Genomic DNA, 17852 nt, shown 5'->3' with positions numbered 1-17852 from the left:
TCTTGTATGCAGCATATATATAGGTCTTGTTCTTTTTATCCCATCAGCCACCCTATGCCTTTTGATTGGAGCATTTAGTCCATTGAAATTTAAAGTAGCTATTGATAAGAATCTACTTATTGCCACTTTATAACTTTTTTTTCTGGGTGTTTTAGTAGTTCTTCTCTGTTCCTTTCTTCTTCTCTTGCTCTCTTCCCTTGTGGTTTGATGGCTTTCCTTAGTATTACTTTTGGGTTCCTTTCTCTTAATTTTTTGTTTATTTATTATAGGTTTCTGGTTTGTGATTATCATAAGGTTCATATATAATAACCTACGTATATAGCAATCTATACTAAGTTGATGGTCTCTTTAGTGTGACATCTTGCTAAAAGCTCTACTCTTTTACTCCCCTCCTCCTACATTTTATGTTTTTGATATCATATCTAACCACTTTCTTTGTGCACGTGTATTCATTAACCTCTTATGATGGAAATAGATAATTTTAGTACTTTTGTCTCTTGATCTTCATATTAGCTTCATTGGTGGTTGATCTGCTACCTTTATTGTATACTTGCCTTTACCAGTGACTTTATTGCTTTTTTTTTTCTTTATTTTAGATAATTTTCTTATTCCTATTTGTGGTCTTCTCTTTTCCACTTAAATAAGTCCCTTTAGCATTTCTTGTGAAGCTGGTTTCTTGGTGATAAACTCCTTTACTTTTTGCTTGTCTGGGAAACTCTTTCTCTCTCCTTCCATTCTGAATGATAACCTTGCCAGGTACAGTATTCTTGGCTGTAAGTTTTTTCCTTTCAGCACTTTATATATATCGTGCCACTCCCTCCTAGCCTGTAAAGTTTCTGCTGAGAAGTTAGCTGATAGCCTTACGGAGTTTCCTTTGTTGGTAACTTGTTGCTTTTCTCTTGCGGCTTTTAGGATTCTCTCTTTATCTTTGATTCTTGACATTTTAATTATAATGTGTCTTGGTGTGGGCCTCTTTGGGTTTATCTTGTTTGGTTCTCTCTGTGCTTCCTGTACTTCGATGTCTGTTTCTTTCCTCAGGTTAGGAAAGTTTCCAGCTATTATTTCTTCAAATAGATTCTCTGCCCCTTTGTCTCTCTCTTCTCCTTCTGGGACACCTATAACATGGATGTTAGTGCACTTGATGTTATCCCAGAGGTCCCTTAGTCTGTTATCATTCTTTTTAATTGTTTTTTTCTTTTATCTGTTCAGCTTGGGTGATTTCCTCTAGTCTTTTGTCCATCTTGTTGATCCATTCTTCTATATCACCTACTCTGCTATTGAGTCCTTCTAGTGAATTTTTCATTTCCAGTATTATATTCTTCATTTTTCTTTGTTTCTGTGAAGATTAGCCCTGAGCTAACATCCATTGTCAATCCTCCTCTTTTGCTGAGGAAGATTGCCCCTGGGCTAACATCTGTGCCCATCTTCCACTACTTTATATGGGATGTCACCACAGCATTGCTTGACAAGCAGTGCCTCGGTCCATGCCTGGGATCTCAACCTGTGAACCCCAGGCCACCGAAGAGGAGTGTGCAAACTTAACGGCTACGCCATCAGGCCTGTCCCCTATATTCCTCATTTTGATTGATTCTTTTTTATATTTTCCAATTCTTTGTTGAAGTTCTCACTGAGTTCATCCATTCTTCTCCCAAGATCAGTGAGCATCTTTATGACTTTTTATTTGAACTCTTTGTCAGGTAGATTCTTCATTTCTGTTTCATTTAGTTCTTTTTCTGGGGTTTTGTCCTGTTCCCTTACTTGGAAAGTATTCCTTTGTCTCCTCATTTTTGCCTCTTTCTCTGTGCTTATATCTACATATTAGGTAGGTCAGCTACATCTCCCAATCTTAGAGAGGTGGCCTTATGTCAGAGATGTCTTATAAGGCCCAGCAGTGTGCTTACCTCTCGTCACCAGTTCCAAATGTTCCAGGAGTGTCCCCTGTGTGGGCCACGTGTGTCCTTCTGTTGTGGCAGGGTTCCTCTTGCTGCAGTAGCCCAGGGAGGCTGGGCTGTCCCCCTGGCTGGCTGGTTGTAATGCTCAGCTGCATGCGGCTGCTATGGTCCTTTCAGGCACTTTATTAGGCATGGGGAGCCCCAGCACAGTTGGCTGCAAGATCTAATAGCACATTCCTGTTGTAGTTTTTCTGTTAAGTGAGTACCCCCCAGCATGGCTGGTTGCTAGGCTCAGGGGCTTAAAATTGCTACAGGCCTCTGGCCTGCAAGGCTGTTGTCAGCTCTCTCAGGGTTGCCGCTGATTGGGGCTGGCCCCAAGCATGGGAGCACCCAATTGTTTCAGGCTTTGGGAGGGGGCACCAATCCCCTATGTGGCTGTTTGAGAAGCACAAGTCTGCTGCAGCTGACAGGCCCCACCACCTGCAGGGCCACACACCCTGTCAACACAGTCCTACCCCATGCGTGCGCCCCAGACCACTGAAGTGGACTCAGTCGCCCCACTGCAGAGGTCCCACACACTTCACCAATGCAGGCCCATCCCTCGTGCATGCTCTGCCCCGCAGAGGCAGACCCACTCACCCAGTTGCAGAGGATCTAGGCACCCCACTTACGTGGGCCCACAAGTTGCCCTAAGGCTTGCTGTTGGGCGGGGTCAGACCCTAGGGAGGGTTGCCTGCTCTGACTGAGCTGGATTAAATGAGTGCCCTAGAGGCTGGGGAAGACCCCTGTGCTAACAGGCCAGGGAAAGAACTCCAATGGCATCTGCCAGCATCTGTGTCAGCATGCCTGTACTAGGTCACAATGATGGCTACCACCAATGTCTCAGTCCCTGGAGAGGTCCAACAGTATGGATGTTCCAAGATGCACCCAGAGCCTATCAGGTGAGTCTCTTTTCACCAAAGGACTGTGCACCTTTCTTTCTGGTGATTTTTAGGTTCCTTTTTGAAATGGGTGAATTTGTGCGTGGGCCCTGTAAGAGAAGGCTTTTTTACCCCCCTTCTGTCCAATACCTTTTCTGGGGGTATTCCCCGTTGTAGTCAATAGCCAGCAAAGCCAGATATTATGACCCTTGTCTTGGTTGTGCTGAGTCCAAAAGCTGCTTATTGTGGTAATGGTCCTCTGCTCAGATCCCCCACTCTTCCAGGGAAGGCTTCGTACCTTAAGGTTGCTTGCAGCTAGCTGTCAAGCACCACAGCTAGAAGGTGGCTTTTTTCTCTCCAGAAAGGAATTTATGCCTCTTCCACCTCAGTCAGCTCCGTCCCTGTTGTGTGGGTTCTTTTTTTCCAGTTTTCTGTTCTCTCTCAGGGGTAACTGTTCCAAGAGTAGTTGTAAATTCATTGTGTCCATAGGAGGAGGTGAGTTCAGAGTCTGCCTACACCATCACCTTGACACCATCTCCTTGCTCTATATTTTCATAATTTTAATTGCATATTTATATCATGCTTAAGCAGTTTTAATAAGGGCTGCTTCCAACAGAGCCAAAGAAATGGCTATTTTTAAAAATTAATAATCCTAAAGAGAGTTTTAAGATATTAAATATTATTTTAATATTGGATGTGAAATGAAGAGGTAAAAAATACTTGAACTCCACCAAAAAACTGTTAGAATTAATAAATGAATTCAGCAAAGTTGCAGGATACAAAATTAATATACAAAAATCTGTCGCATTTCTATACACTAATAATGAACTATGAGAAAAATAAATGAAGAAAACAATCTCATATTAACTGCATCAAAAAGAATAAAATACCTAAGAATAAGTTTAACCAAGGAGGTTAAAGACGACCTGTACACTGAAAACTATAAGACACTGTTGAAAGAAATTGAAGAAGACACAAACAAATGGAAAGATTTTCTGTGCTCATGGATTGGAAGAATTAATACTGTTAAAATGTCCACACTACCCAAAGTTATCTACAGATTCAATACAATCTGTATCAAAGTTCCAATAGCATTTTTCACAGAAATAGAACAAACAATCCTAAAATTTGTATGGAACCACAAAAGATCCCCAATAGCCAAAGCAATCTTGAGGAAGAAGAACAAAGCTGGAGGCATCACACGCCCTGATTTCAAACTATACTACAAAGCTATAGTAATCAAAACAGTATGGTATTGACATTAAAACAGACACATAGATCAATGGAACAGAATAGAGAGCCCAGAAATAAACTCATGCATCTACGGTCAACTAATTTATGACAAAGGAGCCAAGAATGTACAATGAGGAAAAGACAGTCTCTTCAATAAATGGTGTTGGGAAAACTGGACAGCTACATGCAAAAGAATGAAACTAGACTACTGTTTTATACCATACACAAAAGTTACCTCAAAACGGATTAAAGATTTGAATGTAAGACTTGAAACCATAAAACTCCTACAAGAAAACATAGGCAGTAAGCTCCTTGATATTGGTCTTGGTGATGATTTTTTGGATCTGACACCAAAAACAAAGGCAACAAAACCAAAAATCAGCAAGTGGGACCACATCAAACTAAAAAGCTTCTGCACAGCAAAGGAAATCATCAACAAAATGAAGAGGCAAACCCACTGAATGTGAGAAAATATTTGCAAATCCTATATCTGATATGAGGTTAATATACAAAATATATAAATAACTCACACAACTCAATAGCAAAACAACAAACAATCTGATTAAAAAATGGGCAGAGCCAGAAATAAAACCACACATATACGGACAGCTAATTTTCGACAAAGGTGCTAAGAACATGCAATGGAGAAAGGAAAGTCTCTTCAATAAATGGTGTTGAGAAAACTGGACAGCCACATGCAAAAGAATGAAAGTGGACCATGTGCTATCGCCATTCACAAAAATTAACTCAAAATGGATCAAAGACCTGAAGGTGAGACCTGAAACTATAAAACTCACAGAAGAAAATATAGGCAACACACTATTTGACATTGGTTTTAAAGGAATCTTTTCGGATGACATGCCTACCCAGACTAGGGAAACTAAAGAAAAAATAAACAAGTGGGACTTTATCAGATTAAAGAGCTTTTATAAGACAAATGAAACCAGAATCAAGATGAACAGACAACCAACCAGCTGGGAGGGAATATTTGCAAAACGTACATCTGACAAGGGGTTGATCTCCATAATATATAAAGAACTCACACAACTGAACAACAAAAAAAACAAACAACCCGATCAAAAAATGGGCAGAGGAAATGAAGAGACACTTCTCCAAGGAAGATATACAGATGGCCAATAGGCACATGAAAAGATACTCAACATCACTAATCATCAGGGAAATGCAAATCAAAACAACACTAAGATATCACCTCACGCCCGTTAGAATGGCTATAATCACCAAGACAAAAAACAACAAATGTTGGAGAGGATGTGGAGAAACAGGAACCCTCATACACAGCTGGTGGGAATGCAAACTGGTGCAGCCTCTATGGAAAACGGTATGGAGACTCCTCAAAGAATTAAAAACAGAGATGCCCTACGATCCAGCCATCCCACTACTGGGAATCTATCCAACAAACCTGAAATCAACAATCCAAAGAGGCTTATGCACCCCTATGTTCACTGCAGCATTATTCACCATAGCCAAGAAGTGGAAGCAACCTAAGTGTCCCTCGACTCACGACTGGATTAAGAAAATGTGGTACATATATACAATGGAATACTACTCAGCCATAAAAAAAGACAAAATCGTCCCATTTACAACAACATGGATGGGCCTGGAGCGTATTATGTTAAGTGAAATAAGCCAGAAAGAGAAAGACAAACACTGTATGATCTCACTCATATGTGGAATATAAACCAACACATGGACAGAGAAAACTGGACTGTGGTTACCAGGGGCAGTGGGGGTGGAGGGTGGGCACAAGGGGTGAAGGGAGTCATATATATGGTGATGGACAAACAAAAATGTACAACCCAAAATTTCACAATGTTAAAAACCATTAAAACATCAATAAAAAATATATTATTAAAAATAAAAAATAAAAATAAATAAACACAAATAAAAAAAAAAATGGGCAGAGGATCTGACTAGACATTTTTCCAAATAAGACATACAGATGGCCAGCAGGTACACGCAAAGATGTTCAACATCACTAATTAGTAGGGAAATGCAAATCAAAACAACGAGAGATCACCTCACACCTCTTAGAATGGCTATTATCAAAAAGACTAGAAATAACAAGTCTTAGCAAGGATTTGGAGAAAGGGAACCCTTGTGCACTGCTGGTGGGAATGCCAATTGTTGCAGCTACTATAGAAAACAGTATGGACGTTCCTCAAAAAATTAAAAATAGAACTAGCACATGATCCAGCAATTCCACTTCTGGTATTTATCCAAAGAAAACAAAAACACTAATTTGAAAAGATATATGCACCTCCATGTTCACTGCAGAATTATTTACAATAGCCAAAATATGGAAACAACCTAAGTGTACATCGATGGAGAAATGGATAAAGACGACGTGGTATACATATATATAAAATGGAATACTATTCAGTCATAAAATGAATTAAATCTAATCTTGCCATTTGCAACAACAAGGATGGACTTCGAGGGCATTATGCTAAGTGAAATAAGTCAGACAGAGAAAGACAAATACCATACAATCTCATTTATAAATGTAGAATTTAAAAAAACAAACAAAAAAATCAAGCTCCTAGATACAAAGAACAGATTGGTAGCTGCCAGAGGTGGGGGATGCGGAGTGGGTGAAAAGGGTAAAGGGAGTCAAAAGGTATAAACTTCCAGTTATAAAATATACAAGCCATGGGGATGTAATGGATAGCATGGTAACTATAGCTAATAATACTGTACTGCATACTTGAAAGTTGCTAAGAGAGTAAATCTTAAAAGTCCTCATCACAAGAAAAAAAATTTTGTAGCTATGTATGGTGACGGATGCTAATTAGACTTACTATGCTGATCGTTTTGCAATATATATAAATATTGAACTATTATATTATACACCTGAAAATAATATAATGTTATATGTCAATTATACCTCAATAAAAAAGGAAAATACTTGAATATATTGGTCTCATTAATTTAGCATTCTAATGAATAAAGGTATTAATTGTATCCTTCAATTTACGTATCCTAACCAAATGATACAATACTGTTCCTTCCCTTAGCGTGAGTAAGCCATGGCCATTGCTGAATCTTTAATCCTAAGTACAGAACTCATAAAAAATTAAATTTTACTTGTCAAAATCAAGTAGGCTTTACTGAATGAATAATTGCAAAACCATTTCCTGGAAATACTGATTTCTAGCGAATCTGCCTCTATATACCTGCTTTTAATGAAACCAAGTTTCTGCCCGACATTTAAAATGTCTTTCCAGATCCCTGCTGGTTGGATAAGAAGCTTTTGTCTATAATGTACAACTAAAACAATTGAGCCAAGGCTAGGCTAACCCCAGCCTGGCAATTAGGGTAATCTGCCACGCTGCATCCAGAGACTAGAGCTATCTGGCAAGTTAAATCAAGAGGCAATGTATTGATCAGCAGGCCGTAAATGCATAGTATCTCATCAATTGTGCTCAGTGATCCTCAGAAGAAAGTTTTCGTCTCCATTTTGGAGATAAGGAACCCGAAGCTCTGATGACAATACCCGGCTGAGGCCATACATCCCACTAGTGGCAGAGTATGATTCTAAACCAGGCCAATCTGTCCCTGAAACCACGTGATTCTTTCCCATTCTATGCCACTAGGAGAGAAAACCCTTCGTTCTTCTCATCGAGTACATGAACTACTCTACAAATGAGGCAACCAAATGCGACTTCACTGTTATAGTATCAGCAATGCTGCTGTTACCGTCCCATCGCTGAGTTCCTGTGGTCCTGGCTAAGGACAGCTCTGGTGACGTGGTGACAGTGTCAGTGAGCAGGGCCACACATCCCTCTCCACATCCAGATCTCTCACTCTCTATGGCACAAGAAAAGTCATGTTTGCCTGGAGAGCTCTAGATGTCAGATGCTGAAAGCATCATAAACTGGCCTCACGTGGATACTCAGATGGTCCACCGACATGGAACGGCCCAGACCTGCTGCTGCACTGGAATGTGCCGAGACGTTCTTGTGGTCAGCGTGGGGTCCGCCCCCAGCACAGGCAGCGATGTGACCTTGAGAACCACTGAATTGGCATTTCCTCATTTGTGAAATGACAGATTACGTGAAATCACCACCTCTAAAATTCTAGGCCTAGATCTATGACTTGATCTCTGGCAAGGCACTGCAAATCTGGCAGATAAGTTACCAAGGACCTACAAATTATGAACGTTTAAGATTCACAGATAATTTTGGATTTGGAAAGTATTTTTGAAATGCTATGCCGCCAAAAGTATTGGCATTTTGCATTAAATAACTTCACAGCTATATATGTGAAGCCACTATGAGAAGAACAAACTGTCAAATTAAGATTCTAAGATGCTGAGCTGTGTTTACTTTTGTCTCAGTCAAAATGTCACGTTAACACCAGATCTCATTCATTCACAGAGTTTCACGACACTTGATTCTGCCACCGCCCCTTCCTTCCTCTAACACCCTCTCTCCTGTCTTCGATGACGTGGTCTCCTAGTTTTTGTCCTACCTCTCCATCACTCCTCCATCTCCTTTGAGAGTTCCTCCTCTGCCTTTCTCTGACAGGGGCTTTCTGGTGCTCTCTTTCTACCCACGAGTGACCTTATATACTGCCAGGTGCAAATTACCCCAAAGTACACCCCCAGCCCAGATCTAGGGCTGAGCTCCAGATCCATCCATTCCTCTAGATGGATGAATGTCCCTCGGCTGTCCCACCTTCCGCCCACACAGGCTCCTTTTCCAGCTGTTCCCTGACTTGAGGAATGAATGGCATTGACACTCACCACTGCAGGATGGTACAGTTGTCAAGAGTTGACTCAAAACTAGATCTGGGGCCAAAACCTAATTGCCTAAAGTGCTAAACAAGTAACACTCCTAATTAAAGTAGGGATGGGTCGGGGGGAGACTGTAGTGAAACTGAAGGGTGCAGGCCAGTCTAAAGGGGCAGCTAATGCTTCACTCCAGCGGATTAGCACCAAGCTGAATTACAGGCTCAGTCTGCCAAATTGAGGACTTGGGTGAAAGAAGCTAGAAATTTGGATTTCAATGTGAAATCTCTACATTTTTAAATCTTGATCACTAACCAAATTTAAAACAATATGGACTAAACAAAATATGCTTGGTAGGCTGTTATTTTGCAAGCTCTGTTCTAGATCGATGGTGCGCAAACACTTTTCTTTAAGAACTATTTTTAAAGCAAATTAAATTTTACCTGTTTGGAAGTCCAATTTAGCTAGTAACCATATGTGGGTAAAAATTTCAAAAATTATGTTTCTCCCTCTTTACAATAATGTGTATATTGTAAATACATTAACCTAGCTGATTGCAAAATCTTTAAGAAAGCCAAAAACGTTTCCCTAACAGCTAGTTAAATAAGATCCCCCTTATTTTATTAGAAAAGTGGTCCAGGTTGTAAAATGCTCATAACAATCCTAATGGATTGTTCCTGTGATATTCGATGATGTGAAATCTGGCATCGTGTATCTGAATGTACACAGACTGAAAGCAGAAGGCCCTGTGTCTGTTGAACTTGACTCTAGCCAACCCCCTGCAATCACACCTTTGCTCGCTGTTACCAGCCTAAATGCATCAGTTTCCACCACACCTGATTCTATCATGTAATCTAGATAAAACACATTTTTCAAGTAAATTTATTTTCATCATTTCAAATCTGTGAGATTTATTTTCTCCAGCACACTTGTGCACTCATTTTCCTTTCAGCCATCACACTGTTCCTTACCCTGTGGTGTGCTTGCTCTCGCTCTGTTTAATCCCATTCTGTCTTTTCAATACAAAGAAGTAAGAATGTCGAAAGAGCAAGTGAAAAGAGGCCCATGATTATGCTGGAAACAAAGGTGAAATCACCCCCACACAGATGTGCACACAACAGTTGCATGTATGGTGTCGCTTTGGTCTTATAAACATGTGGATTTGAAAACAGGCTTTTGATATTACCTCATTGATACGGGGAAGAGCTTCTACACCTGCAAATGGTAATGACATTTGTGTTCAGCCACATCTTGCCCTGCTATCTCATTATTTTCTTCCACTGACTAGAGATGGCAAGAGAAGACTTAGTGTGTGGTCTGCAGTGTGTTAGAATTTGGTGTATAACACATTTGATTGCGAAGTGTGCATTTTAATTAACTTATAGAGTTTACTGAAATATTAAAGCATATGTAAAAGTGAATGATGACTAATAGACTTGTTGAATGCCCAAACCACGCTCCTGAGACCCTTATATCTGTGGCTCACCGGTAGCCGGTCTGGCTAAGTGCTGTTCTACTCACCGATGAGATACATCCCGATCCAGTCTCCAGCGTCCACCTCCTCCTTTATGTCCCAGTGGATCACCAGGTCCTGCGAGTGCCCTATGGAGTAGTAGGAGCTGCTGACCATGAGCGTGGAGCGGCTGTCGGAGGTGACCAGGTCCGTGTCACTGGTGGAGCGGGGGAGGGTGACGGTGCCGTGGGGGCCGGTCCTGATGGCCATGCTGTGGTATTGGCTGGGGTTGTAGCTGTGGCGGAGCGGCTCCTTGCAGCGGCGGCGGTTCTGGGAGTTTCTAGATGGAGATGCCATGGCGGCCAGGCCTAAAAACCTGTTCTGGTACAGGTTCTGTGGGGGCAAAGAGACAATCAGCTGGGACAATCTGCCAGGCACAGAGTCACTGTCTTCAGAGGAAACGAAGGCTGTGCTGGGAGAAATGAGCTGTGAGTGAGCGGACCTCCCAGGAAGATCTGAAACACAACACAGAGCATCTTCCTCAGGACAAATGTGGTGGCCCGGGATGCACAGGGAAGGCAAGAACGAAAGCATGAGCTCACCAAGGGGCCGGGCATTTCCATGCTCTGCTAGAGTCTGCCTCTCCCAGCCCCCTCTAGCCTACTTGGCATTAGAAGGCCTGAAAGTCTGCAGAATAGCCCTGAAGGCATGCCCGCCCCAAACAAGGTGCCATCTCTCGAGTTCTCCAACATCAGTTCAGTTGGTCCAGTTTTATCCTTCTTTAGGGTAAATGATAGTTATTATCACTGAACATTTTAGTGATCCCATTTTAGTGATCCAAGACCCTCCACAAAGCCCAGAATTAGAGGTGGTCCCTGCCCGGTGAGGCGGTCATTCCTCCTCCATTTACAGCTCGTTCACTCTACAGAATGTCTCTGGGCAGTCTGAAATTTCTATTAAAGATCTCAGATATCCTAGTTATCTTCAAACACTACAATTTTCAATAAAATCCAATCTCAGAGGACTGTGTCTCCCTTGCAGCTAATGTTATTGTAGGAAACATTGCATCTGATGCAAAAAAAAGCACATCTATTTTATTGTTTATAACATTGAGCACTTAAAATGAGCTGAGCTGATGCAGAGCAATAACTCACTGTTTTGGATACAGATAGCTTTTAAAACAAGGGAGGAAGGGCATCATATAGAACTTACACACACATACAAACATACACACAATCAAATGCAAGTTACTGAGTTTTTTGTTTACCAGCCATGAGGACCAGACCCCAGCACCAGTCTGCTCTTTAGATTATATAAGTCTATTGAATAGTAATTTAGGCCCGTACTTTCTCCATCTTCTAAGACCAGGGCACTTGTAAAAAGTCCATTAACCTGATAAAGCCCAGCGTTGGCATCCCAAATCTTGGCCCTTAATGGCCATTGGCAGTCTTTCTCACTCATTATTTGAATCTTTTATTAGGAATTCCTCTGGCCCCATTGGTGGTAACCATGGAATTACTACAGGCAGAAAAGCCAGACTTTAGAAAGCATCTCATCACATTATTGGTACCACATGTCTTATTTTTTAAAAAATTCTTGTCATTGTGACAGTATGAACATAGACAGATGACGGTGTTGCCTGGAAACCGCACCTCCTCTCAGGAAGACAAGCAAAGCTGTGAACGCAGAAAGCATGAAGGGCTCCCCGCCTCACAGGCACCCTGGCTCTTCTGGGCATTTCGGGGAGGATCTCAGCAGGCTGACCGTCCTCCAGGGGGCTTTGTCCAGAGACCTTTGTAAAATCGCCAAAAAAAGAAAGTCTTCTGCTACAGCATAACATCTCTTCAGTGTACACACTTCGTGTGGCCTAATAACATCTTATATAACATGATTATGGAGATGAAAACTACTTGGAATTAAATGAAATAGTCAAGCACATAATTATGAGTTAGAGCAAACTATGATCGAGTTGGTGCAGCACCCACCAACTTCCAAGCTTGTATCCCTAGACGGCTTACTTAGCCTTTCCAGACCTTCATTTCCTCATCTGTAAATGGATTGTGTCAGAATTTAATGAGATAATGCAAATCAAGCTCTTAGCATAGTAAGTGCTCAATAAATAAAAATCTACTAATAAAATACTACTAGTATTGCATTAAGAAGAAAGCCTCACTGAAACATAGGTCCCGGGCAGTCGGCCAGGCTCACCCCCTGGCCAAAGGTCCCGTCACACCAGCCCCAGAGCCCTCACACTGACATTCATTCTGCAGCGAACCTACCAATCGTTCCTAGTCATGGTCCTCCAGGTTTCCTTACAAAATCGAAATTGCAAACGTAAAACAGTTGAGTGTATTTGTAACGGTGCCATATATACCATTTTTTTGGAGGGGCCTACGTTTATTTGTAAGGTTTGTACCTGAGTGGGACATTTTTGCATTAATGATGACAAGGGTAAGAGAGATATTTTTATCCATTTAGTATCAGTCAGGGCCTCAAAAAAGATGATAGAGTGCTTTTCTTTTGTTAAAGACACCTCTGCTGTGGTATTTTTACCAGAATTCCTTGGAAACCAGGCAACTCTCCTGAAACTGTCAAATTACACCAGTGATCACTGTCCACATGGTGGGAACAAAGGCATAGAAGGAAGCATTGGTCCAGGAACACATTTGCCAGTAATTTACTAGATTGGAATAACGGCATTTGCCTGCAACAAGAAGGGCAGCCTCAAAGCTGTTCCTCAAAGACCACGTTCCCCCCACCTCTATCTTTGCCCACATCCTCCCCATTCACACTTGCAGGCAGGATTTGCACTTGGGCTTCAAGATTATGCTCCAGCACCAACTCTGCTATAACCTCTCCTTGCATGCTTTTCCCATTCCCAAGGGAGTGGGCCTTTCTGCTGTGTGATCCCACAGGAATCCCATTCCCCTGCCAGGACTGTTACTGTGTTATTGCTAGTTGACCTGTCCATGCTTATCCCCATGTTGTGAAGACCTTGAGGCCAGTGTTCTCTGCTCTCTGTATACCCCTGGACCTTGCGTGACTCCTGGCATTAAAAAAACCCTCAAAACTTTAATTAATAGAATTTATTTTATCCAATTAGGTCCCTTCTTTCTTGAGAAAGGGTTTAAGTTGGCTATGAAAAACAGATAAAATATAGAAAGACAGGATAAGTTAGTAGTAGATGGTGCAGAGAGAGAAGAAAATAAAGACAGAAACAAAAAGGTATGAGGAAGAAGGCTAACATAAACCTCAGCATGTCCTGAATGGGTGTTCTTATTAAAGACTCAACAGCTGCTTTCTGAATGCAGCAGGTGGATGGTTGATGCCCAACGTGGGATTCCTTTGTGGCCACGTTTCCCCAGGGCATTCACAGTGTTCCAGTTCACACTATAGACTCATCCAGCTGGAAGAAGCAATTTAATCCTTCTCCCTTCACATCTGAACCGTGGGAGATAGATGAGGATCTGTCCTGCTTTTAAATAGCCCTGGATAAAAGACGACTCTCTTCCTAGACAGCGATTTTTTTTACAACCTCGCAATTCTTCCTAATCTCTAAGGCAAATCTCGTCTGACAGAGACCTCCCTTCTCCTTCCTCCCTGCGAAGGGGAGGTGTGGCTCACCCATTCTCTGTGTGATGAGGAAGTTAAGATTGTCACTAAATTGCTCCCAGCTTTTCTCCATCCCACCAAGTAATTCAAGTGTTTTTCGTCTTCTCTTACCTTGGTCATAGGCAACAGTCACTAACAAGAAAACCACAAGAATATTAGTAACAGTCTCAGGAACATTGTAAGTTTCCAATTATTGGTTGTAATCAAGTGTCCTTAGTTATAGGCTATGTTAAGCATAGATTTTAATTGACCCCTGAAAAAGGAGGTCCAATGAATGAGCCACTGAAAACAATCTGATCACATTGTGCCTCACTTTATAGGGAATAAGATTCCAGCTGCTGGCTTGTTTCTATTTGTAGCAGAGGATCTAACAATGTTTTGTTTACTTGTTTTGCTTTCCAACTTAAATAACTCATAATTGTTGAAACGTTTTGAATTAAGTGATAAGTTCTTGGATTTTTAAAAAATCTTGAAACAGGCTTTGCATGTTTAATATGTTTTAAGATACTCTTATGCTGTACAGTACGTTAGCAAAAAGAAAACCTGTAAGGAGATAGAATGTTAAAAGAAAAAATCATCACTACTAGGGAAGGAACATGTTATTACGTATGAATTTTTTTTTGGAGAACACAGGGAGACAAAAGATTCTGCTGTGTCAATTTCTAACTGACAAAATCATTAATAGCTTATCTGTTTTGGAATATAAAGCCATGAGTGAGTGCCATCTCAGAAATGAAAAGAAAGCGACAAAAAGTATATCTATAATAGAAAAAACGATTCTTAAAAATTGCCTCTACACTAAGAAATTGAAAACTGTGAGTGAAAAACACAGGCCCTAAAGGAAACTTCATTAAAGTATACGAGATGAGGTTACAGAAACTGGCATTATTTAGTTGGAAGAAACAGCATAACAGTTTTTGAGATCATGAACTAATTTTATTTTGAGTGAATGAATGCCTGAAGCTTTTTTATGCTACCCTCAGCTCTGGTTATGCCATCAGGCGGGTAATGGAACTTTAAAAACCTTACATATAACTTGTCTCTTTCTACAACGGATTTGAGAAAATTCACAACAAAAGAAATGTACAGGGAAACAGGGAACTATAAACCAGACAGAAATCAGGAAGCAGCAATAAGAAAGAGAATCATAGCAACAATGAGGATTTACTTTATGCAGGAGACTTGGTGCATTATCTCATTAATACCCTATCAATATCACTACTCCCATGTTCGTAAGAAACCCAGCTCAGAAGTGGTTCGTAAACATTCCCAAGGTCACACTTTGCAGCAGGAAATGGGGATTTGAGCCTATTTTGTGTAATTATAAGTGGGCACTTTTTTTTGTGGTGAGGAAGATTGGCCCTGAGCTAACATCTGTGCCAATCTTCCTCTATTTTGTATGTGGGATGCCAAAACAGCATGGCTTGGTTAGCGCTGTGTAGGTCCACGCCAAGGATCTGAACCCGTGAACCGCGGGCTGCCGCAGCGGAGCAGGCAAACTTAACCACTATGCCACCAGGCCAGCCCCATAAGTGGGCGCTTTTATCACTCTTAAGCACTCCCTCCAAATTATAACATGGGCAGGTATAGTTGTAGTAATTGAGATTCAGATACTCCTCTGAGCTTCTTGGCTGCCAAGGAGATAAAGGAAAGCATAGTTCTCGTGATCAGAATATTAGAATTTTTCCTCCCTCCAAGGTCTCAATAAAATGCTTCATTTTAGACTTTACGTAGGGAACACTAAATGATGTGGTGAACAATATCTTAAAAGCCTTTTTTTTTTATCACAAACATAGTGGCAGACTGCTTGTACAGGTCTTTGACAAAAGCCGAGATCATAACATAAAGAGAATTGATTAGGGTCTGAATGAATGAATGTGTTTAGCTGTGTTGTCTTTGCCCACATTCAAAAGTCCCCTTGGCTTATTCCAGGCCTGATGCCCCAAACCTCCCGCTCTCAACTCAGTGCCTCTTCTCAATCCCGCATCTCCCTCTCCCACCTTGACGCAGATACACCAGAGCCTGAACGACACGTTGTATCTGTCTAACTTGTTAACTCGCTTCTTATCAGTGTCTTCTACCAGGAGGCAGGTGCCAAGAGAGTACGGTCCTTGCCTAGCTCCTTTAGGTCAGCATTTCCAGGAAAGAATGTTCCTGGCAAGAATGTAGCAGATGCTCAGTAAATATTTTGTTGAATGAATGAATGCATGGGTGATGTGGGCTGGGGCCACCTGCCTACTGTGTCTCAGAGCCATGACATGATGCTCTGCTCCTTGAGCTCAGAACCCTTCTCGGTGCCTCTCTGCCTAAAGCACAGGACTTGGTGCCCAGAATCCCCCAAGTTCCTGGCTCCTGAATTACGCTGGTAAGAAGGGGTCACTGAGGACGAGATTAGACACCACCCTTTGGTCCCCTTCTGCATCTCACACTTTGAGATCTGAGTCCTGCCTGTACATTTGTATGTCTGGAAACGGCTGTGTGAGTGAGGTCATGGGCCAAGGGTGGGTGTGGGGGCTGAGGTGGCCCTGACCCCATCACATGGCTGAGCACTTCTGAGGAGCCAAGCGGGAGGCGGCTGCAACACCACCATCTCTATCCAACTCTCCAGTTCTCGGGCACCCAGGAAGTTTTGAAACTTGTGCCTCAAAACTGTTTTTAGCCTCAAAGCCATGTGTTGAAAAAGCTTTCTTTTGTGCTGGCCATTGTGCAGAGGAATATTGCAGAATTACATAAACTAAATTGTGTGGGCTCCTTTTCTTTGAAGAAGAAATAGAATCCCACACATTGCCAGCTGAAAGGGAACGTTAGGCGGAGAAAATCTTAATAAGCAAATCAAGCCAAGCCAGGGAATATCCACATAGGAAGTTATGATTTAAAAGACAAGGCACTTGTTAGAGTGACAGGCAAATACATTATTTTAGGAACACATAAAGCCTTATCATTCACGAAAAAAATCCAGCAATGGGTTTAAGATTGTTGAACAGCCCCCGGCTTCTCCTCTGGGCCCCAGTGATGGTGGCAGAGGGAAGCCCTTGCTCCTTGTCGCTCAGATGCCATTCTCTCTGCTCACACTTAAGAGGGTGAGCAGGAGCCCTGCCATGCTTCTCTGCGTGTGTCCCTTTCACCACCTTGGTCAAGTCTAGAATTTCTCGGTGAGGCTCTGGGTCACTTGGGAGGTTTACGCTTGGAGGTGTTCAAGAACGAAGCTGTGGAAATCTGGGCAGTCCGTATGGCCAGAACAACAGGCAGGGGCGCTGTGGGTGAGGAGGGAGAGGAAGGTAGGAGGTGGTGGGGCCTTCCCAAGTTATTTAGGGGAAATTCCTGATCCCTAGCATCTCCCTCTGATCTACATGGAAGGAAAGGTCACTGGAAGTGGTATTCCTGTGTATGTGTGTGTGTGGGTGTGTGTGTGTGAGAGAGAGAGACAGACAGAGAGACAGAATGAATGGGAGTGCATAGATGTGAAAAGGGACCTGTCTTTCCCTTTTCAACATTAGACAGGTTCATTTCTTCCTCAGGAGGGTCCCATCCTTTTGAAAGATTAAAAAGTTCCTTCTTTACCCAGTGACACACACAGGAGATGAGGATATGCTTTCATCTCCCAGAACCACAGTGACACTCCAGCCAGGTCAGGGTGCCCCAGCTCCAGAGTCCCTGCTGACCACTCAGGAGCCACCTAGTGGAGCTCGGGGGACCAGGGAGCTGCTGTGTGTCGCCCACATCCTCCTCCCAGGCGTCCAGCACCCGCAGCTGTGAGCAACACCTCTGACCACCACAGCTCCGCTCCTGGAGCTCAGCAGGGCTGCTGTGCCGAGCGGGGTGGCTGCACGTCTTCCAGACCCAGAGCACCGCCATCTGCTTGGTGACAGTTCAGTCTCCAAAACCCATCCCATGAAACCACGAGTCACACAGACTCCCACAGTGACAGTCATGAGACGTCCTGCCCAGCCCCTGTTCCTGCTCACGAGGAAGCAGAGGCCCCAGAAGGTCAG

General features: G+C 42.4%; 1 protein-coding gene across 1 annotated transcript in view; it reads right to left on the bottom strand.

Annotated features, from left to right (window-relative positions):
- HECW1 (HECT, C2 and WW domain containing E3 ubiquitin protein ligase 1) overlaps nt 1-10635 on the bottom strand; it is a 223173-nt gene extending 212538 nt beyond the window's left edge. Inside the window, exon 1 of the mRNA XM_058534679.1 lies at nt 10317-10635. Coding sequence (XP_058390662.1) covers nt 10317-10605 — 289 coding nt within the window. The 5' untranslated portion in view covers nt 10606-10635. The remainder of the gene's footprint in view (nt 1-10316) is intronic.
- Nucleotides 10636-17852: the final 7217 nt, after the last annotated feature.

This window comes from Diceros bicornis, chromosome 41, assembly GCF_020826845.1.
Source record: "Diceros bicornis minor isolate mBicDic1 chromosome 41, mDicBic1.mat.cur, whole genome shotgun sequence".
Taxonomy (NCBI): Eukaryota; Metazoa; Chordata; class Mammalia; order Perissodactyla; family Rhinocerotidae; genus Diceros; species Diceros bicornis.
The sequence above is the reverse complement of the archived record's forward strand: the minus strand, read 5'-3'. Positions and strand labels throughout refer to the sequence as shown.